We start from the raw sequence: 24,709 nt of genomic DNA on the forward strand, positions 1-24,709 counted from the left end.
TTTGGAATTGATTGTTCAAACCATATTCAGTCCTGCTGCCAGTAACTTATGCTTGAAAATGGCTAGATTATTAATACTGTCAATCTGTCATTCAGTAAAGGTGACAGAAAACCATCTCTTTCCCATTTGCGTAGAACTCTCCTCAACCAAGCATCATATTCATAAACCTTCTTTATATGTTATCATTATCAAGGAGTATTCTTGGCTAAAAGACAAAAAAAAAAGCAGCACATGATATGTAGAAACCGATGGTTGCACTGTATTAAAGGCATAATTAGTTAATTAGTAGCAAATTTGGAAGACAGTACTAGACATCATAATATATTTCATTAGATGGAATCCTGTGATCTGACAGTATGCGAGTTGAGGTTGAGCTCAAGTGAAGCACGGGCGCCGGTGTAGCCATCTTCGGACCTGTAGTACCACCCCGAGTAGCGACTGTCTGGCTCGGGTTTCATGTTGCTGCAAAAGTCATTGATGTCCTCTCCGTGCGTGGGGAAGAGAGGGAGGGTTTCCATTTGTGGACCTGTATCAGCTTCTTCTTCTTCTTCAAAATTATAATAACAATCTTCATCCTCTTGTCCCTCTTCGTGTATCCCATGGATTAATCTTTTCTGCTCGAAGAATCCATCCCCACCCATCCGAAGTTGTGGCTCAGGGATTCGCTTGCACTTTCTGTACTGCTACCGTATGCTGATATTGAGCAATCCTGGGCATAAATAGATGAGATTAAAAAAAAAGTAGAAATTTCTATATGCTATATATATAGGATCCTCTCCTGGTGAATTATTGGGGGGGGGGGGGTTAAAATGGGGAATTCGTTTTGGCTTGAAGAACAACCTCCAATCTGTTTGGCCTTTTTACAAGAAGGGAAACAAAAGGGTTGTTTCCTTTTATAGATGTTTCAAGGGATCATGGGATGAACATTAGCATGTAGAAACATGTTGAGTTAGTTAAATTTCTTACTATTTTAACAGTACTTCCAACTATGACTAGAATGTACTATTTTAACAGTAGTTACCCTAAAACTCTTTTCCATGGTCATTGACCCATACCCATAGTTCCCTATTTACCCAACAGTAAACACACCAGTTGAGGAAGGAGGTGAAGGAGAATAACCTGCAAACGCAACACAAGTAATAATAATAATAAATCTAATTCCCTGTCTATGTTGGAAAGAGGAAAGAGAAAAGAGGGAAGAACCAGGAGTTATTTTGGTGGGGAACTTGTTATTGATACTGGTAGGTCTTTGCATGGGGACATGATGATGAGTTGTGGAAGTGGAGAACCTTGCCTTCTGCCTCTCACGAGCCTTGTGGTTCTAAAACCAATAAAAGACATTATTGCCTTCGATTTTACCGTGCTGTCGAAGCCTAGCAGAGATCCTCTGAATCTGATCACCACTCGGGAACCTAACTCCATTGTTGCAGTAAAGGTCCTTCATTATTCTAATCTGGTCAGTGGTGGGACTCCACCGTGTACTGCTTTGCCTGCATAGAAAGCTCCCTTTCCCACTGCCACCGCCACTACTATCTTGATCATTTGGAGCTTGTTGGTTGTGCTGCTGCTGTTGTTGATGGGGTTCCTTGGTGGAAAAGAAAACAAAGAGAAGCAAAGAAAGATTGTAAAGAGAGAGAGAGAATCAGAGAAGTTTTAATTAATTAAGTGAAAACTGCATGAAATGGAGGAGATATAAAAAGGAGAGGCATGCACAGGGAGGGCTGAAGAGAGGATATCATAGAAGACTGAAATTGACAGAAAAATTTTCATAAAAAGGGAAGGGACAAAAGAGGGCATAGAAAGGGCGGATATCAGTGGAAATTACTTGGATGAAAAGGCATGACGAGGTATATATATTATCATAATTAACCAGAGCCTTTTTGATCAGATATGGGAAACGAAAGAAAGAAAGAATGAAATGGTCGTAATATTTTAAGAGTCACAGAAACCAGATTACAAAGGTACATATTACAATGCTTTTCTTTCTAGCATTTTTGTCTATGCATTGATTACCCTGTCAACCAGCTGCTGGTATGCTCAGTTTCTGCTATATGAAATATGATTTTAAGTGGAACACAGGAAATACCTAGGTCTAGCAAAGTTCAGTTCTTTTAAATTGAATTTATCATATGATATGTAAATAATTAGCTGTAGCTTTGTCCGTCAGAAATCACCATTTTTAAAACAAAACTACCAGTTCTTATTTCCCTGTTTCTGCTCTATTAATTTTCCAAAGCTTGTGGTCCATGAAATAAATGCATATGTGTGTGTGACATTAGAATATTCACATGAAATTGAGAGAAATGCAAAATAATTTAGCCGTGGGGAATTAATGAAAATAACGAGTTCTTGTGATTTCGGGGCATTGGGGAAAATAGCAAAGGTTCTATGTATTCTTATGTCTAATAATTTATAATATGAAACTCACATGAGGAATGGTTAGTATATAAAAAGTAGTAAACCCTAAGGAAATCATAAATTCCATTTGGAATGTTTAATACAAAAGATTGTTGGACTTATTACACATGACATTACATAATTTGAGACCAGACATACTGATTTTCATGATTTTTATCTTTTAAAAACACACCATCCTTGCTTCTAACATATATAGTCCTATCGTTTGGAAGATAAATCAATGAATAGTAATCTTTATATTTAGCTAATATTTCAGCCTCATTTTCTCTGTTCAGTCTCAAGATTGCAGAGAAAGATGATCATCCTTTAATCACCTTCTTGTTACTTTGGAGACATCTCTGAATTACTTGTTGGTATATTGTTTCTTTTAGCTTATCTAGTTGAACAAAAAACTATTTTTTTCTAAGATTTTTTTTATTTTCTCTTTATCCAGAGGATCAGAACCCCTAGCTGATGAGGCTGCATTCCAAGTGTGGACTAAGTGTTGCTGCCGGCTATGGTACCATGTGCTTTTTATTACGGGTAATCATCGCTTGTGCTGTTATTTTCTTCTCCCATATCTCTAAACATAACATCACAACATCTCACCTTTCTCTATCTGTTTTATTCTCTCATCAATCCCTCTGCCAATGAGCATAGTCTAAGGCAAACCCTAGCCACCCACAATCTTGCTTTAATAACGGAAGTTGGGCGTAAATGCATTTAGAGCTTCAACAAAACTTACTTAGAATGGATGATTGACACTGAAGTTTGATAACAGACTGTCTAAATATACTTATAATTATAGGATCTTAGGTGGTATTTGTTTTTACTGTGTAAGGTCTACAAAGCTCTTATGTCTGCGCCGCGTGGACATTGGGCTTTGCATATCGTTTGATTTTAGAAGGCAGAAGCTCTTTAAACTTCTGTGCGAGCTCTTCTTGGTGCAGACATAGTTTTATGTCTTCAAAGGTCTGCGGGAAAATTAAAATCATTAAAATCTATTTTAAAATTTATTTTAAAATATAGATTGATTTATTTTAAAATATAGATTGATTTATTTTAAAATATGGATTGATTTATTTTAAAATATGGAAAATTTTATTTTAAAATATGGATTGATTTATTTTAAAATATGGATTGATTTATTTTAAAATATGGAAAAATTTATTTTAAAATATGTATTGATTTATTTTAAAATATGGATTGATTTATTTTAAAATATAGAAAAAATTATTTTAAAATATGGATTGATTTATTTTAAAATATGGATTGATTTATTTTAAAATATAGATTGATTTATTTTAAAAATATGAATTGATTTATTTTAAAAAATTTATTATTGTAGTTGTATGGATTATTTAAATTTCAGTATTATAAAACTAAAATTATTTAAATTTCAGTATTGTAAAACTCTTTTAAGTTTAAAAAATCAGTTTATTTTATATTTCAGTTTATTTTAGCAGTCTGTAGACGTTAAAAAACAAACAGTCTTCTTCTTGCAGACTGCACACTTTTGGTCCATCTCTTCTGCTGCAGATGTGATCCGCAGACTACAGATAATTTACCTCTTCAAAAACAAACACAACCTTAGTGTGACCCCAAATGTGATGAAATTAGGGTTTGGACCACCATTTGTTTTGAGTGAAACCCTAACACTACCAGTGAACAGGCTGTTTTCAAGATTGAGGTTTGGTTTAGGTAAAATGTTTTTCTTTTTGGTTTGGAATATTGTTGGTCTTTGTTGTTCATTATCTCCGGGACAGACGCATTATCTTATGTTATGGATGAACTTTTAAAATTTTAAAAGGAAATAAGCTTATAAAATTTTAAATGACGAAAAAAGTTATCAATTGAAAATATATATTAATTTAAATTTTTTAAAGAACAACTAGTCTCAACTACCCTCTTCGTTCTATCCTGATTAGTTATGGCTTTCGCAAAACAGCTTAGTAAATTATTTATCTAGATATAGATAGAACATGTGGGTGTGTGGGATGTGAATTATTATAAAGTTGGTTTAAATTATGAATCCACAAAAAGAAATGGTTCATAAATATTTTCTTTTATTTTCAGATTCCTGCCTCTAACTCCGATCGGTATGGATTATGTCATGACCCGATTCACCCCACACACTCACCAAGGTATTGGTCCAAGTTAAATTAAATTATTTTTTATTAGAAGGACCAAAACTATTTGAGTTTTGATAATTTTAAATTTATTTTTTAATGTATGTTTGAGAGTTTTATTTTAATTTAATTCATTTACGTTTATAATATTTGTATATAAAATTTCGGTTATAACTATTTTCAAACCTTAAATAATTCGTTTCTAATTTTGAAGAAAATTTTATGAGGAAAAACTTTCAATTAACGTCTTCTATCTCATTTGTTAAGGTGAAGACACTCTCAACTAAGAACATCTTTATTAAGGTAGTTTCATCTAAATAAATATTTATCCAATATGATTAAAACAAATTTTATTTTAAAGTATTTTTTAAATATTATTCTCGTAACTAATTATTAAATAAGTATTATTTTCATAAAAAATGCCCCTAATTGGCCCAAAAACATATTTTATATATAGGTCTAATTTTAGTTTTAGTCCTTTTAGTATTTTAAAAGTAACATTTTAATTATTTTGTTCTAGTTTATTATAATAATTGTATTTATTGTTACTAATTTGTAAATCATTTTTAATAATATTTAATCATAATCAGGGTCACACAGTAATTTAAGTAACAATATTTAATTAATAAAAATATATATTATTAATATAATAAATGAACGTTATTGTTAATTTGAACCTACTTATACAATAGAGGAATCAAATTAATAAAGGAATTCATTTTATGTTTTTAGTATAATAAGAGGAGTAAAACCATAATTAGACCATCAACCCCAAAACTACTCTAAGTAATCACCATATTTATTCGACCGGAAACCCTAACCCCATTTTCTCTATTATACCCCATCGTTCGCCCCCAAGAGAGAGGTCTCCACTCTCACCGCCGCCACACAGTACACTCCCACCAAAATGGGTCGTGTCATCCGAGCTCAACGTAAGGGTCCGGGTTCCGTTTTCAAGGCCCACACCCACCACCGCAAGGGTCCCGCCCGTTTCCGTAGCCTTGACTTCGGTGAACGGAACGGCTACCTCAAAGGTGTCGTAACCGAAGTCATCCACGACCCGGGCCGTGGCGCTCCCTTGGCTCGCGTCGTCTTCCGTCATCCCTTCCGTTACAAGAAGCAGAAGGAACTATTCGTTGCCGCCGAGGGGATGTACACCGGACAGTTTTTGTACTGTGGTAAGAAGGCTACTCTTGTTGTCGGAAATGTGTTGCCCCTTAGATCTGTCCCTGAAGGAGCTGTCGTTTGCAACGTCGAGCATCATGTCGGTGATCGTGGGGTTTTCGCTAGGGCTTCTGGTGATTATGCTATTGTTATTAGCCACAATCCTGACAACGATACCACCAGGTCTGTTGTTCTTTCTCGGTTTTGATTTGAATTTCGATCTGGATTTGTCTATGTGTGGTTGTTATTTGAATACATCATTGATAATTTATTGATTTTGCTTGATACTGCATGTATTTTGCTAGGTTTGCTATCCATTTGATACAATTGTTTAACTATAAGGCATTTCTTAAGCACAAGGATTCTGATTTCAATATCCTTAATATGCACGCGTGTTCCCCTGATAGCTTTTGTTTAATCCTTGGAAGAAAGTGGATGGTGATTGGTTTTGGTGAAAAGTTCAGAGTAATTACTTGTTACCTTAATGACATTTTGGGGTATAATCTTTACAGGATCAAGCTCCCATCAGGTGCCAAGAAGATTGTTCCAAGTGGTTGTCGAGCCATGATTGGCCAGGTTGCAGGTGGTGGTAGGACCGAGAAACCTCTTCTTAAAGCTGGTAATGCTTACCATAAGTATAGAGTTAAGAGGAACTGCTGGCCTAAGGTGCGTGGTGTGGCTATGAACCCAGTCGAGCATCCCCATGGAGGTGGTAACCATCAACACATTGGCCATGCTAGTACCGTTAGGCGTGATGCTCCTCCCGGACAGAAGGTTGGTCTTATTGCTGCTAGGAGGACTGGTAGGCTCAGAGGACAAGCAGCTGCTACTGCTGCCAAGGCCGATAAGGCTTAAGCCTTGTGACATTTCTTGTGTTTTAGTATTTTCGGCTCTTATTGTATTCAAGTGTATTAAGCACATTTATGCTGGAAAATTTTGTTTGCATTTTCAGAAGTATTGTTTGGAGTTGTTCTTTTGGGATGAATATGTTCTCAATTGGGATTTTTACTCAAGTGTTTGATGTATCCTTGTTCTGCTCTCCTTTATTACTTTCCCACGGTATTATAGGCTAAGGCATGGTGGTTACTTTCCGTTTTGGTTGGAGTAAGAAATTGACTTGTTATTGGTATCTTATCCTGAAGTAAATGCCCGTTTTCGTGGTTCAACAAGGGAAAGGATTAGATTGTGGTTAATGTTCTGGGGGCTTCTTTTCCACTTTGTTATAGACTTTTTGGATTCTGATCTTGCTAACTTGAAGTTAGTTTTACATATTAACTAGAACATGCATTACGCTGACATCATTTTTGCTTCCTTGCTTTGTTGTTGGATCGATACAATCTGAACCGGCCTGATGAGTTTAACAGTTTAGCTGACCAATACCATGTAGCTCTCTTTCGAAATCCTTGATTGCGCCGGTGTCTTGGTGGCTACGGGAGCTGTTTGATCCCATATTGCCGACACACGTTGTAAATGCTACCTTTGTTTGTTATTGATACAAGTATTACCAAGCCTGTTCTTCGGAAATGTTCGGATCTACTCTGCTACAATCTGAATGTTCTTTGTTTCACCCCGGATCTCCATACGCTGCTTCCAAATGCGCTGCGCATTGGTACACTGTCAATTATAGGGAGGAATATGGGTATTTCGCTTGTAATGGTATTCTGTTTAATCACGATTCACCGAAGAGATGGGACAAGTTCGTGACCCGGAATATTACTCGGGCCATTGCAGGATCAAGAGTTAGTTACAAACTACAAAGTAACTTGTTTTTTGGGGAATCTGCAAGTTTCGAGGGATTGGGGTTTTGATGGAGCTTACGTGGAAGCTATGTGGATGTTGCTGGAAGAGTTTTTAGAAGTGGTGTTTAGGTATGTGGGGTTGAACTGGACAGACCATGTGGTGATTCATAAATGGTATTTAAGGATTGAGGTAAATCAAGAGAGGTTATTAGGTGGAAAAACAGAGTTGGGTTCTTGAGCAATTGGTGAAGATATTGAGTTGTCTAAGAGGGAGAAAGTGTATGAAAGGGTATTTCCTATAAATCTAGAGACCTAATCCACATGAACGGCAACTACACTATTTTATAGGTGCATAACTTATTGATCAATATTTATTCCGTGCACATCGTTTTGTTCATATTCTCTTGCTCAACAGATAGCAAGCACACAAACAGACCAGTGAATAAAAAAAATCCTTTAATGCATGCAAAGTTGAGAAAATTTACATGCCAGTTGAATGGAATTTAAACTAGCTTTGGCTCTCGTTATACCTATAGAAGTTAGGGTAAAGTGGTAAACTACACCAAGTACATTAAACTTTAAAGTTTGTATCAATTTTATTATTAAATATTAGAATGTTTTAATTATAGTATTGTACTTTGGTTTCAACTTCAATTATAACACTAGACCATTAATATATTAACAATCGAATGATATGATAATTTAGTAATGCCATAGTACCAATGTGTGCTGAAGTGAAAACCAAAAATAAGTTTTGATTCCACCTCATCATCTTCTTCATCAAAGTAAGAGTTTTTACCTATTTTTAGTTGCGCATTCGAAAATCGCTACCTTTCAAAACCTATTTAAAACGTACGTCAATAAAAAAATCTATAATTTTTTGAGTTTGAGGCTTTCTTAGATTTAAGGTACTTATTTTGTCTTTCAAAACCTATTTAAAACGCACGCCAATAAAAAAAATCTACAATTTTTTGAGTTTGAGGCTTTCTTAGATTTAAGGTATTTATTTTGTCAAAATAAGTACCTAAACTTGACTTGTCTGTTTAGATTGCTATCTAGATTTTATTTTTTATTTTAAAATATTACTTATAGTAAATGATTTATTTGAACCAATTTTAAATTATGAAGTAAAGTTTAAGAACCAACTTAAACTTAAAAACAAAATTTAAGTATCTAATTAAACAAAAATAAAAAATAGTTAAATATTAAAACCAAATTAGAATAAAAAATAACTATTAAATTTGTAGTTTGCAAAAACAAGTTAAAATGTTAAAATACATATTCATCCAAACTTAAAGTAACCACTTTGTTTGTACGTGATAAAGAAAATATTATTTTCATTAAATAGATTTAACTTCAAACAATTATATATATATAAACTTATTTAAATTTAAAATGGGATACATAAACTATCTTACTAAAACTTGGTATGATTCTTTGCATGGAAACATTGCGAGTAAACAGAGTGGATTGATAAGGATTTGAAGGAGCAGCTAAGGGATGAACCCGTATTTCTGAGTTTTCACATGATAAAAAGTCAATGAGATCACCATAGTTTCAACTCCGAAGAATGTGTGAAGATCATCACATAGGCCATGCCTATATTATCAACCCATACATCATTGACGAGAAGCTGTTGTGTCATTTCAATCGGAAAAAGAAAAGCTTTTTCAGTATGACATTTCAAAGTTTGTGATTGTTTAGTGCTCAATCTCAAAATGCGTTTATTCTCCTCATCAAGGTGTGTTTCTACCTTATCTTTTGCATGAAAAAAGTTGTCTGGTTTTGCTTTATCTGTATGCTATGATTAAGCATCATTGTTCTCCAAAAAAACAAAAGGGTGCTCTGTTTTTGGTCAACCGTTACATTGATTGCTAATTATACCCAAAAGTTAATTAATTATCTATTAATTATAATTAAGCCATGAGCTGCATATGGTCAAAGTGAAACATATACCCATAAAGACAACTTCTGAGGCATGCCCCAGCAGGAGCCACGTTGCCCAGCGCATGCTAGACAAACCATGGCCCCACTAACCCTACACCGAGATTTTCTTAGTTTTTGGATTTTGGGTATTTTGTTTAATGGAGATTCCATCATTCCATTGCCATTGGTCTTATATTATGTTTAGTTTCCGAGAAAATCAAGTTAAAGATGAGGGGGGGGGGAAATACTGGATTTTTATTTCCCAACTGCTGATTTTAGCTACTTTAGAGAGAATTTCATCACTCATTTCACAACCATATATATATTTTGTTTTTTCACAAAAATAAGTCTCATTATGGATAAAATATTTATAATTAATACTTAAGCGATATGCTCTCTTCATCGTCTCCTTTCATTTATCAAATATGCATATTCCGATATCACAATCTGAACTTGAATTCAATAGCTCCCTCAACGTGTTCCCTTCTTCTCGACTACTATGTAACAACAGCGACGCCATGTCTAAGTTACTACAATTATTGGCATCAAAGCTTGAGACCGAGGCTCCTTCTTGTTGATTATTATATCTATCTTCATGACTCAGTTGTGAAGCAACAAACTTATCAAGGGCTCTCCAATCAGTCACTTTCTTGGAGTTGTTGAACATTCTTTTCTGATCTTCGTCTTCGTAGTTAATATTATTATTCTCTGATACGAGAGATATCGAGCTTGGCTTATTCATTAATGGGCTCTCTAGCTGAGGAAGCTCTATAAACTGATCAGAGTAAACAAAGTCGTTCAAATTATCAGCCTCCCTCATCTCTTGCTTACACAAAGGTAAAAAACTCTGGGATTTCCTGGACATGTATTCCATGGGATCAACCACCGAGCTGAGACCACCTGGTTCATCATAGAAGTAGCTCGACTCCCACCCACCGCCTATGCTCTTGGCTTGACTGCCGGTGGTTTTTTTCTTAAAAGCACGGCAAACCACCCATCCTTCCTCCTGCAAAACTTAAGTTATTGTTATTTGTTAATACAAGAGATTAATATAATCACAAATCTCCAATATAAATTATATAACATATAAGATAGAAGAACATGAAGGTTGATATTGATATAATTTACCCTAGTTTTTACTATAAAAATTATACTGATGCCCTTTTCGATTATTCTTTTTGTCGAAATCTTTTTCCTATACACTTATGTTTACATATTAGTAGAAATGATCTTTTTAATCAACAACTAGTAGGTGGTATAGTAGGATGATTTATTAGATTTTTTAAGTAATATTAGAGGTTTAAACTCTAAAATTTGTGAACAAAATAAACTGAATTGAAAGAGTTCCTATAATGAATCTCTATAAAATTAAATATAGAGTAATTGATCTATAAATAAAATATCAATGATTAATTAAAAAAAGTTTTTTCTATGGATAGCAAAAAAAAAATGATCCCTTTCATCGTTTAAATTCTATATAGTGCAGCATATTCAACATTAGTTATATGGGATTATAGTTTTAGTCTCTCTATAATACTGAAATTTGAGATTTAATATTTTTATTTTACTACGACGTAATTTATCATTTACTTTAAAAATATTATTAGTAGTTCTAAATTAATAACACATCGGGTATTATTATTATTATTATTATTATTATTATTATTATTATTATTATTTTAAACAATTCCTACCGAGGAGAAGGAGTGGGAAAATTTTACTCCTATTGGTTATTGAACCTACAATTTAAAGAAGAAGAGAGTTGTGATTCGATAGCTTTTAACCATTTACTCTATATATTAATAATATGATTTTTTTACGGTTATTCAGCCGCATAAGATTATGTGAAAATTTAGTCAACTACATTCGATCAATTATAAGTTTATGTATGTCGAATGTTAAAAATCATCTAAAAATATATTATTTTTTAAGTGCAATAATTAATAATATCATCAATAAAATAAATTAATATCATAAAAATAAAAATACCAAACTATCAAATTAAATTACGAAATTATATTCCAAATTTAAGATATCATAAGCAATAAAATCATAATTAGATCAACCATCTATTAAAATCTTTACTAAAAGTTCAATTTCAATGGACAAAATCTATAGTAGTACTGTACTAGACATAGTAATCGCATTGGTCCTGGGGTTGGATCTTGAACAACCCCCACCCTTTCTCTTATATATAAAAAGGTTTGGTTTCCTAGTCGATTACGTTGTTTTTTTCATGGCCTTATGTATAGAAATGGAAGCCTAACCCTTTCTTCGAAAAAGAAAGTTTGAAATATTAGGTCAAGAAAGAGCCTGTTCAAAACTACTCAGAATGTTGGACGACTAATAATAATACCTTTTTCACTTTAATTAAATAACTTGTGTTGACAAAGAGAGAGACGACATAGAAAGTTATAAACTGATAGTTAAAGAGTTAAAAAAGTAAATTAAATACTATATAATTATAAATGTACTTGCCTGAGGAAATCCATTGTCGTCGGTTTCAAGCCTGTATTCATGCATGATCCAGTCACTTTTCTGCCCATTCGGAGCTCTTCCTTTATAGAAAACGAGTGTCTTCCTCATGCCGATGAGCTTCGATTTATTATCGTACACCGCCTTGTCCCGCCCCGTCGCTTTCCAAAAACCCACAATGGTTGCACGGTTAGTCCTCGTCCCCGTCGGATACTTCTTATCCTTGTGGCTGAAGAAATACCACTCCTTTTGCTCTTCGTATCCGATCCGGCATCTATCTGCTCATCATCACCAATATTCACATCACACGCATACATATATATATACATACATATATACATACATACATACATACATACATATATATATATATATAGTTTAGAGTTAACATGATGCATCCATGTCTTGGGTTAAAACTTAAACAACAAACCCTAGCTAAGGATCGATCTTAAAAATCTGATCAAAAGAATAAGGAAAAGAACCTTGAAGATCCCAGGGTTCGATCCTGTAGAGATCAATATCTCCGATAACATTGAGATCGATCTTTTGTGAAGCGACCTTCTTCCTCAGATAATAGCCAACAAGCTCCTCGTCGGTGGGGTGGAACCGGAATCCTGGTGGGACAGAACTTGACTCCATCATAACTGCGTCAAATTCACCACTCTTTTATAACTTCCATCATCTCTAAAGCATAACCAATATATATAAATAACCTTAGAGAAGAAAGAAAACTAAAGGTAAAATGTTAAAAGGGAAAAAGAAAGGTTGAAAAAAATGCTGAACTCTCCCATTAGAAAGGTAACTAGGGTTATCATAATTATGGAAGCTAGCTTATTCCGTAGTGAGCAAATATCACCCGCCATGGTTCTTATTTATAAAACATTAATGTTTTAAAAAATTTGTAAGAGGTGAAAAAGGAAAAGACCAAATCATTTGACCTTGTCTTTGATAAAAACCAAGAGAGAACTTGTAACATATTCCTTTTTCTCTCGATTCGTGCTGTAAGATAGATCTAAAACGGACAGGTAGAGGTTTGGGGGAATGATGTTGTCTAGTGTTGGGTGAATGGTGGAAATGATAGCTTCTAGAACGGGGTTTCCATTACTAAATTATTAACAATTAGTAAAAAAAAAATTATTAAAGAAAAATGTGTTCTAGCATGTAAGAATCATGAAATAAAGTTTTACTAAAAGGGTTTGTGTATAATTTTATATAAATTTAATATTTAATGATAATATTTTATAATCATATAGTATAGTGAATTGAAGATTGGGCAAAAGAAAAAGGTGGATGACGTAGCTATAACAATTAAGCACGCGTTATTTGAAAAACAAACAAACAAGAAAAAAGTTTCGTTTGATCGGATCTATACAGAGAAGAAAAAAAAAACAGTTTTGAATTGGAAGCACTTGCAGAGTCTTTGTCTCATTGCAAACGAAAATGGACTACTCTGTCAACTGTCTGTTTGTCGAGAATTTCCATAGAATTTCTCACCCCTAGACTCATAATCAAACAAGAACATGACCTAAACTTATTCAGATTGCGGTAAGGCTTATACTTGCAGAGGCGAAGATTCATATTTCGAACCCTGGGTTAGGTTTTGCAAATGACAAAAAAATAAGTTACCGTCTTCTAGGTATGCAGTAAGTTGGGTAGCTTCTTTGACCCAATAAAGAGAAAAATATGAAAAACACAAGCACCCGGTGTAAAACTTATGCAAGAAGGTGACGGAGTCGACACTCAACAGTGCTAGAACATTAGAGGTAAGAATAAACGAGAATGCTGAAACTGAAAGTTGATTTTCCATGAAAATTCAAAAAGCATACCTGGATTAACTATTCTTGTGTAGCTAAATTATTCGTTTTTTAGAAATTGGAATGAAGAAAATGAAGACGACAAAGGAAGAAGAAGAAGAAGATGTGAGGAGGGAGAGACAAATGAGAAAGAGAGAGATACAAGAGAATATAAAAGGGGGAGGGGGTTGGGAGGGAGGACCGCTCGATTGCGCATGGTTGATGGCTGTCCCCAAGTACCATTGTCTTTGCTTATCTTCCTACACAAATTACTATTTCCCTTTCTTTTTAAAAAATGCTAATTATTTTTTCATTTAAAAATAAATAAAAGAAAAAATTATATAAATACAAACATTACATGAATTTCATGTGATATACACAAATTTGAAAGAAAATATAATTATCTTTGTTCTACTAAATGTGTTCATTTTGATTTTTAAAATTGTTTCATTCAAAATTTTCTATTAGAAAAATAAATAAACAACAACACTTATATTTTCTTTTTTTACTCTTATATGTCTCACTCTTTTACAACTATCAAAACAAATTTATTAATAACTTTTTAGGGTTAATTTTATCATTTCTTTTTATCAGATATATATGTGACACAAATTATGAGACAAACGAAGTATATAATATTTTAAGGCTTTCTTAATTAATAGATTTTATAAATTATAAACGAAAATAATATATAAATAAAACCTTGAACTCATTTTGACGTGACTAATCCCTATGATTAAGTTAGCATTAGAATATATATGTTTTTGTTATAAAGTTCTCTAACTTTAACGTGTCGTAATATTCTCGTGATAATTGCTGTAATTTGTCCTTTCTTTTTCCGTTTTTAAACTCTTTTGACACATATGCCACGTTGGCATACACCACGACAACACCGGCCACGTGTTGCCGCCAAAGGACCGTCCACGCTGTCATTCTTTCCATCCGCCGTTGTCGGCTCTCACGCCCTCTTGCTTTCTTCCATTTTGCCAAAAAAAGCCCCTTTCGAATTTCAAATTCAAAGACGGAGACAAGAGATAAAATTGTGAACTTCTTCTAGGGATGATACTGTCATTTCATATTTGGATTACGGCCTTCAAATGATTTCTCGACATGTATTATGGAGAAGGAATAAAACATGATATGAAAAAAAAAACAAAAGTTGATTGAGGAGAATATTGGAATCCACGTGGCGGATAGGGTTTGGTTGATTGACAATGTTCTTTACGTAGAAGATAAACAAAGAGAAAGACAAAACTCAATTACTGAAGGACCCTCACTTCCACTTCTGATTTCAGTTTCAGCTTATTATTCTCGTGTAAAATAATCAAAATTACAAATTAAACATTGTCATCCTCCGTATCAAATTGGTTTCACACACAGTTGCGGGAATCAGCAATATTTTATGAGGGGACTATTTAATTTTTATATATTAATTAAAATATTTTAACATTTTTTAGTGTAAATTATATATCAAAATATCATACTAATATTTTTTTAATAAATATTTAAATTTATTTGTTTATATAAAAATTCAAAGAAATAAAATGTATTGATAATAATGTTATCTAAAATTTTGTTTTTAGAACTGAAAATTTACGAATACACGTAATAAACATAGATATTTAAAATAAAATCATAAATATAAATTAAAAATAATTTTAAAAAATTCAATTCAACTAAAATGAAATTAAAAGTTAAATATTTGATAAATTGATTGAAGTTTTCAATTCAAAGAAAATAAACAGTTAAAAGAAGATGAACAACTAAACAAAAAAATTTTTAAAAATATATCTTGAAATAAAAAATGAAAAAGAAAAATGAATTTTCATTTATTTAAAAATAAAAAAATAAAAAAATAAATGTTAAACTTTTTCAATAAATGATATTTAAGTGATTTTCAAATTCCAAAGTTGTATATACGTTTTCTGGGCAACCAGATTTAATAACTTATTATACACAATTTTGTAGGAGGTCAAACTTAATAATTTAATATATATGTGTATAAATATATAGGGTAAACAATATATTTAATAGCTAAACTATTATTTTTGTTCTGTTTTGGTACATAAAATTTTTGTCAAAATTATATCTAACGGTTAGTTTAAGTATGGTTTTGAAAAAAAATAAAGCTTCAGTACCAAAATGAAACAAAGTAATAATTTAGGTACTAAACTTATAGTTTACCCTATATGTATATTATTTTTTTAATATTTTTGAGGGGACATGGCCCCACTAATCTCTTCTACCTTCCGCCATTGTTGTGACAATTAATTATAAAGAAATTAGTAATTAGAGAATAAAACTCGGATAGTTTGATGAGTTTTTAATTTATTTATTATAAATAATTAATATGGCATAGTGTATACAAATATATAAATAATTAATATGATTAGTAATGAATTCAAAAATATTTTTAAGAGTATGCAAATATATATTAACAACATAAAATAAGTAGTCACAAATAAAATTTTAAAGTAGATATAACTAATAAAATAGACAATTAATAAAAAAAAAATCAAATTTTAGATTAGAAAAGCCATCATATTCCTATAGTTAAACATAAGATCAATCTATCACGGGATATAATAATATATTTTTTAATTCAAAAAGATAATAACAATTTTTAATATTTTATACTCGTAATATAACAAGATGAATGGTGAAGACTTGAAGTAGAGTGTTAGTGTATAAATTGTGAAGTGATGGTGGAGGACAACTTCTACTTACCTTGTTCCATCCCTTATACCGGTAATAAGATATCCCTTGGTATCCGAAAAAATAAATATATTTATTAAACCTAATAAATTTTAACAAAAATGTTAGAATTAGATAATTGTATAAATAAATAGATAATAATTCATCATTAAATGTTTGAACTTTAGTTCTTTTCCGTACATAATTTATATTTATAACTTAGTCCAAAACTAAAACTAAAACTTTAATAATAAAATTACGGCCAGATGCAATATTTTATATTTTTTCCGTACATAATTTATATTTATAACTTAGTTCAAAACTTTAATATTAAAATTATGGCCAGATGCAATATTTTATGTTAGAAACAAACATATAAAATTTCAAATGACAAAAATAATTTTTTAATAAAAAGTATAATAAAAATATCTAAAATATCTTTAAAATTTTTAGGGCGTCAGTCCAGCCCTAACTAAAACAATGAAGCAACAACAGCAATCAGGAATGCAACAGGCTAGACATGCCACCAGAATGGTCAATCTAGCGGTCCTGTTTAATTATCGATACTTTGTTGTTGTCACGAAAAGGAGTTACGGTCCCAAGCTAAGTAGTAGAAGTTTAAGACATGGAAAACCAAAATGATCCAACTTAATGGCATTATAATCTACACAGGCCGGGGAGATATATGCAAGAAGAATAGAGACTAATTTGAGTTGTTAGGTTGACTATGCCTATAACATTTGGTTAAACTTTACATAATGATTCATGAGTAATCCGAAATCAAACATGCTGCACTTATATATCTAATGTAATAATTAGCAGTTTGTAATAATAAAATAATTGTAGTTATAAGAGTTAGCGTAACCTGCAAACGAAGATCCTTTTAGGATCTTAAATCCCTTTTGGAAATCGACCACTCTCCAAATTCCTCTCTCTATCTCTCTCTCTCTCTCTCTCTCCCTTTCATTTTTGTCTCTCTCAATCCAAGCTTTTGTTTATTATTTGTTGCTCCAAACTGCCAAAAACACGTTTAAGCATGCTCAAATTTGTTAAACTATTTTAATAATAATTTATTAACCCAACTAATATTCAGTAAATTCTAAATCCCTTTTCATCAAAATTAAAAAGGAAAAGAAAAGAAAGAATCAATGGTTTTAACCTAACTACACTCGTATATAACTCAATGCTCTCCCTTTTTTCCCCTCTTTATTCTAAGGTGTGAAACTCAAGCTTTTATTTCAAGAGGCGTCCACCATGATTGCTTTCCACCTCTTTCATATATATTTATATAGAGAGAAATATGATCTATTTGATATAGTGTAAAATATTTAAGTTTTTTATATTTTTTAGAATAGTTAGAGAGGAGTGAAAACAAATAACCGAGATTAACAATAGGACATTAGTATTTTTTTTATAGAAAAAAATAAATGAATTGTTTTCATTTTAAAATATTTAATCTCAGTATCCATTTGTTTATTTATTCAAATATTAAAAAACACATAAAATTGTGTAGGTGGGTCGTAACTAATATTAATATATATAATATATGATTATGATTGATTATGGAAATGATTTTACCCAAATATAACCAGGGTTTCTGATGTTAGAATCATTGTGAGAAGGAACTACTCATAGTGAAAGATCTGGATTGGTGGTGGTGTTGAAGTTTATATATTCATTTAGGGTTTGAGAGGCAGATGTTGAAGCTTTTGTTATTTGTGAGATGTTCATTAGTCAGTGGCCTGCAACCCTTTACAAACGGGCACACTTCCCAAAACAAGTAGAAGTCTAACATTTGGGGAACAAAATAGATGGAATGATGGGGTCGGGAAGAAGATGGTGTGGTTTTACAATGCGATTTGGCCACTCCTTCTGGGGTGAAGTATAGGGGGTCCAATACACATCGATTGCAACGCGTATGAATTGACCACTTGTTGCATCTCTTTCTTTATTCTTGGTTCCTCATTTTACTACATATTTGGCCTTTGATTGCATACTATCTTTTGTAAAAAATAAAAAATAAAAAATTCCAATTCTTATAGCCTTAACCTATGTATAGGAATGGTAAATAGTTTAGTAGAATTTTTGGTAAATTTGATCTAATATAATATTTACACTTGAACTCGAACTTATTTGAGTTTAGGATAACTATATTCGGCCCGAAATTTAACTCAAATTTTAAGATAAAAATTCGTATCTAACTCGATACAAATATATATATATGAAAAATATGTTTTTGGTAAAATAGAGACCTAATTGAAAATAAAATATTGAGATATGAATATTATAAAAATCATATCTAAATATATATATATATATATATATATATATATATATTTATGTATTTACTATTAACTGAACCAATTCAAACCAATTCAAAAATCATCCTTATTAGATTTTTTTACAAAAATTCATCCTTTACAAAAATCAGACCCGATCTCGATTTTTTTAAATTACCATATTAGATCGAACCAATTCAAAAATCATCAAATTCAAATCAAATTATCATCTATGTTTCTTTATTCCATTTTAGCAAGCGTGATAACACCCCCAAATTTCAGCCATTTTTGGAGAACTGTCGGCACAAGTGAAAGGGTAACTTGCAACGTTTTATTAAAGAAGTTTTATCATTGCTTTATTTGAATGTACGAGCTGAGTCCACCAAGCATTGATAATCAATCGTTTTGCAATTGAATCCTTAGAGATCAAATAACAAAACACAGTTATGATGTGACAAAAGGAATTTCAATCCCAAATTGAAATTAAAAGCACATGTAAATAGGCAATATATAGCAAAAATGGATTCATCACAAAAAGCTTGTGGATAGCAATAATAAAATGATTAAACTCGGATGGTTTGTCAACATTACTCATTAGCCATAATTATTTAACCATTGATGCAATTCTTTGGGAAAATACATGATTTCCCCTCCGACTGAACGTGTGGCTCCTCCATGGATTGTGCTCGAAAACGAGTTGCATTCTGGCTCAAAGTAAGTTGAGTTTAATCATCCCCGGGACAACTTCATTATTAACAATTTGCTCTATGAGTACGATCGATGAACCTGAGAGTTCAAAGTCCATAACTTTTTTTTTTTGCTTTGTTTTTGTGATCAACAAGATTTACTGAATATATAATGATGAAAGTTGATAGAATCATGTAAAAAAATACTTCATTTTTGCCCTAAACTTCATCACACATGCACTAGATGTTTTGCATTAATTCGTGCACGTTTGACTCTGACTATCTAATAAAATTTCAAGTTCGTAGAGACTAAGTATTGGGCAAAATGTTTTGGCATAATGTAGTGAGAAAAAAATTAATATAAGGGTTGGAAAAATTATTTTTTTAAATAAGGTGAATGTTACAATGTCATCGGAAGTCGTCGAATTATTTGACATCTTATAGAAGATGTCTGAAATATACAATGTCTTCTCGCATTAAGTTTGTGTTTGTCCTCTTCAACTTTCCAAATTTCATCAACATCATCATCATTTCCACGCCCAAAGTCAAGCAATAAGATTGGGTAGATGTCAAATCTTCCAGACGTATTCATTAAGACGTTGTTGCGGAATACGGCCATAGGATAGAGCAAAATCATAACTGATAATTTGAGAAAATAAAGATAAAGAAGATACAAAATTTACGTGAAAAACCCCTAAATAATATAGGGTAAAAACCACGGGCAACGGTAGAAGAATTTCACTATGAGAAAACAAGAATTACAACTTCTCTCTATCTACCAAGGAGAAAACAATGACAATTATCTCTTGATAAAAAGGAGAAAACAACTCTCAATAAACTTTCTAAATTCTCTAGTATTGGGAGAAAACTAGAATGATTTGAGATGGTTTTGAAGCTAAATGGGTTAGGGTATTTATAGTTAAAGCTTAAGGACTAATCTTGTAAATACCTTAAAGTACAATGACTAAATTATGATTTTACCATTGTCCAAATTCAACTAAAAAACTACTACTTTTTGGTGTCCCATTTTTAATTCATTTGGTGCATTGCACTTTCGGTGCAAAGTCCACCATTCAACAATCTCCCACTTGAAGATGATTTGATTGGAACAATCATATCTTCACACCATTCTTTCTACCTTGTACCTTCATGTTGCTTACGTCTCTAACAGGCCACAAGAGGATCAACACCAAGTAAATTTATCAGCGTTGATCGCCTTCATCATGAAATCTCTATGTTGTCTTTGGTATGGATTTTCTGCATATCTGTCGTCTCTTCTTCTACCTTTTCATGAATGAAATGGTACTTTGTATGTGCTTTGTCCTTGAATGAAATGTTGGATTCCTTTCTAGATGCAAAGCGCTTTGACTATCACAAAACAGATAGACATACTCTTGATTGTGCCCAAGCTTCTCCAATAGCATCTTCAACCATATTGCTTCTTTACTGGCTTGTGTAGTTACTACATATTCTGCCTTTGTTGTGGGTGTAGCCACAACTGATTGCAATTTTGAAACCCAGCTTACAGCTCCACCAGCAACTTTGAACACATATCTTGTAGTAGATTTGCTTTTATCCAAATCTCCTGCATAGTCAGAATCTACATACCCATTGATTAGTAAGTTTAATCCTCTATAACATAATGTAGCATTTGAGGTCCCTTTGATGTATCTCAGGATCCTCTTTACTGTATTTTAATGCTCTTTTCCTGGATTCGCCATGTACCGACTAACCACTCCCACTGCTTGTGCAGTGTCTGGTCTTGTGCATATCATAGCGAACATTAAACTTCCCACTGTTGATGCATACGGTACTCGAGACATCTCCATCCTCTCTTCTTCACTGCTATGACTCATACTGGATGATAATTTAAAGTTAATATGAATAGGGGTAAAAATTGGCTTACAATCTTGCATGTTGAATCGTGACAAGATCTTCTTCAAGTAATTCTTTTGTGAAAGCCAAATCTTCCTATTACTTCTATCTCGGTGAATTTGTATCCCTAGAATTTTGTTTGTTGATCCCAAGTCCTTCATTTCAAATTCCCTAGCTAGTTGTGCCTTCAATTCTTCAATATGATCTTTGTTGGGTCCTACAACCAATATGTCATCCACATACAACAGCAATAAAACAAAATCGTTATCACCAAGCCTATTGAAATAGTACAAGGGTCTGCATTAAGTCCGTTGTATCCAAGAAACATAATGAAGGAATCAAATCTCTTATACCAACACATCGGCGCCTGCTTTAGACCGTACAGAGATTTGTTCAACCTGCAAACCAAGTTCTTCTTTTCGTCTTCTACAAAACCTTCAGGCTGGAGCATGTAAATCTCTTCTTCAAGATTTCCATGAAGAAAAGTTGTTTTAACATCTAACTGCTCTAGATGTAAGTTCAATGTAGCACACATTACCAAAACTACTCGAACTGTTGTTAGTCGAACCATATCAATACATTCTTTTTGTGTATATCCTTTGACCACCAATCTTGCACGATACCTCTCCACTTGATCATTACCATTTCGCTTGATTTTGAAGACCCATTTGTTACCGATTGGCTTCCTTCCTTGTGGTAGTGGAACAAGGTCCCATGTATTATTTTTATGAAGGGCTTCAATTTCTTCTTGCATCGCCATCATCCATAGTGAAGCATCTGAGTTGTTTATTACCTCCTGGTATGTTGATGGCTCAACGTCCTCTGTTAAAAGGCAATATGCAATATTTCCTTCTATAACATAATCTGAGTGCCAATTGGGACGTCTTCTCACACGATCTGATTGACGAGCTGTTGGAGCTTCAGAACTCTCTGGTTCTTGTTCATCATGTGCTGGTTCTGCTTCAGAAGAATCTCCTTGTTCAACCTCATTTTCTACATGTATCTGTGTAGTATCTGACTTTTCAGCGCTATCATCGTCTTCTTTTCTTTGTAGTTTATATTCTACAAAGATAACATCCCTGTTAATAATCACTTTGCAGGCAGTGGGATCCCACAAGCGATACCCCTTTACACCATCAACATACCCCAATAATTTGCATTTCCTAGATTTTGGATCCAACTTTGAAATTTCTTGGGAGTTGTACATCACGTATACAATACTTCAAAATACATGGAGGTTTGAATAATCAGTTGGTTTACCAGTCCACATCTCCATTGGTGTCTTCAGCTCTATCGCAGATAACAAGCGGTATTGACTGTTTCTACTCAAAATGATTTTTCTAGGCCTACATCTCTCAACATTGCTCTTGTTCTTTCTAACAAGGTTCTGTTCATCCGCTCTTACACTCCATTTTGTTGAGGAGTGTTCACCACAGTGAACTGTCTTTTGATGCCTTATTTCATGCACTGCAAAAGTCATCAAATTCTTCACTTGTGTATTCTCCTCCATTATCTGTTTTGAAACACTTGATCTTATTTCCAAAATCAAGTTCTACCCGCGCTTTGAAGTTTTTGAAAGTTGAAAACACATATGACTTTCTCTTAATAGGGTACACCCAACATCTCCTAGAGTAATCAATAAATGAGACAAAGTATTTTGCTCCGCCTAGGGATGTAACTTGTGCTTGTCATACGTCAGAATGAACCGATTCTAGAACACTCTTACCTCTAGAATTTGACGTGTTGAATTTCAACTGGTGCTGCTTACTTGTTATGCAATGCTCACACAAAGTAAGTGATACATTTGGTAAGCCTGGAAGTAGCTTTTGCTCCACAAGGACTTTCATTACTTGTTCTGACATATGTCCAAGTTTATGATGCTATAGCATTGCAGAATCTGAACTACATGAGGCAACAGAGGCTTCTATTTCTAGCAAAGTCTCTCCCTTCAGCATGTACAAGTTTGCTGTAATTTTTTCGCCTTTCATCACCACAAGCGCTCCACGGAACACATTCATGATTCATTTTCGTGTTTCAATCTTGCTTGCATTATTATCCAACAATCTGTAGGATAATAAATTTTTCCTCATGCCTTTCACGTGCCGCACATCTCGAACAACTTTAATTGTTCCATCATACATCTTTAATTTGATGGTTCCCACGCCAACGATCTTTAAGGCATGATCATTGCAACTATACACAGATCCTCCTGAGACAGGTTCATAATGATGGAACCATTCTCTTCTTGAGGTCTAGTGATATGTTGCTCCCGAATCAATGAGCCATATATCTATAAATCTTTTTCTGCCTTCCACAGTGGTTGACGCTTCACAACATAGAACATCTCCATCATCTGAAGTGTTTGCAGTATTGCCTTGTGGATTGGAGTTTTTATTTAGACTGCAACAATCCTTCTTCAAGTGACCCTTCTTTCCACAGTTGTAGCACTTTAAATTCTTCTTGCTTCTCAACTTTGATCTACCATGTTTGTGACTGCTGCTTTGGCCACGTTCCGTTGATCTCCCTCTCATCGTTGTTAATGCTTATGGTTACTGCAGATTTACTTGTCTGTCTTCCTTGTTCTTGCGCCAATTTTCTTCTTGTAGAACAGTAGCTGCAACGTCATCGAAGACTAGTCTGGTGACATTATTGTTTGTTAAGTTGATGATGATTTGATCATACGAATCAGGTAGACTTTGAAGTAGAAGTTCAGTACGTTCTTGTTCTCCTATTGTACATCTTAAGGATGTAAGCTGAGAAAATAAAGTGTTAAGCGTGTTTAAGTGCTCCGTCACTAAAGTAGATTCTGGCATCCGGAGAGTGTACAATTTCCTCTTAAGGAAAATTTTATTGTGCAACGATGTCGCATCGTACAATTTGGTGAGATGATCACATATCTCCTTAGTTGTCTTCTTCTCCTCGATGCTTGACAATATTTCATCTGCTAATGCTAGATGAAAGTTTGCCATAGCATTCCCATCCATTTCGATCCATTTGTTGTCATCTGTGAAATCTATCGGTCTTTCACTGATAGCTGCTAGACAACCGTCTTTCCTCAAGATGGCCTTCATCTTCAATTTCCACAATGAGAAATTTCTCTCATTGAATTTTTTAATATCAAATTTCGTTGTCATAGCTTCTTTTACGGATAACTCCCACTATTTCATTATCGTGAATAGTTCTCTGGAACCTTCAAAGAATGGGTAATAACTTCTTACTTTCTTATGTTGGAGGATCCATCTTTTGATGGCAACCACAAAGGCAATAAGTAGATATTACACACTCTAATCTGGCTCTGATGCCAATTGTTGCGGAATACGGCTATCGAATAGAGCAAAATCGCAATTGATAATTTGAGAAAATAAAAATAAAGATAAAGAAGACACAAAATTTACGTGGAAAATCCCTAAATAATATAGGGTAAAAACCACAGGCAACGGTAGAAGAATTTCACTATGAGAAAATAGGAATTACAACTTCTCTCTATCTACCAAGGAGAAAACAATGACAAATCTCTCTTGAAAAAAAAAGAGAAAATAACTCTCAAGAAAC

The 24,709-nt window shown here is 33.1% G+C and overlaps 2 protein-coding genes and 2 pseudogenes across 2 annotated transcripts; 2 read left to right on the forward strand and 2 right to left on the reverse strand.

Moving 5' to 3' along the window:
• Positions 1–329: 329 nt before the first annotated feature.
• Positions 330–5,371, reverse strand: LOC120126810 (annotated as a pseudogene).
• On the forward strand, positions 5,362–6,698 carry LOC120126915 (60S ribosomal protein L8-3-like). Its single transcript, XM_039144954.1, has 2 exons — positions 5,362–5,873; positions 6,203–6,698. The coding sequence occupies exons 1-2, from the start codon at positions 5,434–5,436 to the stop codon at positions 6,543–6,545; spliced, it is 783 nt and encodes a 260-aa protein (XP_039000885.1). The 5' UTR covers positions 5,362–5,433; the 3' UTR covers positions 6,546–6,698.
• A 274-nt stretch (positions 6,699–6,972) lies between these two features.
• Positions 6,973–7,667, forward strand: LOC120126811 (annotated as a pseudogene).
• Positions 7,668–9,753: 2,086 nt separating this feature from the next.
• LOC120126974 (NAC domain-containing protein 37-like) lies at positions 9,754–13,764 on the reverse strand. Its single transcript, XM_039144997.1, has 4 exons — positions 13,657–13,764; positions 12,313–12,493; positions 11,834–12,108; positions 9,754–10,361 (listed from the first exon to the last, which is right to left on the reverse strand). The coding sequence occupies exons 2-4, from the start codon at positions 12,470–12,472 to the stop codon at positions 9,768–9,770; spliced, it is 1,029 nt and encodes a 342-aa protein (XP_039000928.1). The 5' UTR covers positions 12,473–12,493; positions 13,657–13,764; the 3' UTR covers positions 9,754–9,767.
• Between the last annotated feature and the right edge of the window lie 10,945 nt (positions 13,765–24,709).

Source organism: Hibiscus syriacus, unplaced genomic scaffold (assembly GCF_006381635.1).
Source record: "Hibiscus syriacus cultivar Baekdansim isolate YM2019G1 unplaced genomic scaffold, ASM638163v2 tig00110462_pilon, whole genome shotgun sequence".
NCBI lineage: Eukaryota > Viridiplantae > Streptophyta > Magnoliopsida > Malvales > Malvaceae > Hibiscus > Hibiscus syriacus.

Coding starts and splice junctions, on each gene's coding strand:
- LOC120126915 (XM_039144954.1), top strand. CDS start 5,434: ATGGGTCGTGTCATCCGAGCTCAACGTAAGGGTCCGGGTTCCGTTTTC. Junction 5,874..6,202: donor CCTGACAACGATACCACCAG/GTCTGTTGTTCT, acceptor TAATCTTTACAG/GATCAAGCTCCCATCAGGTG.
- LOC120126974 (XM_039144997.1), bottom strand. CDS start 12,472: ATGATGGAGTCAAGTTCTGTCCCACCAGGATTCCGGTTCCACCCCACC. Junction 12,109..12,312: donor CGAACCCTGGGATCTTCAAG/GTTCTTTTCCTT, acceptor GATGATGAGCAG/ATAGATGCCGGATCGGATAC. Junction 10,362..11,833: donor ACGACAATGGATTTCCTCAG/GCAAGTACATTT, acceptor TAAGTTTTGCAG/GAGGAAGGATGGGTGGTTTG.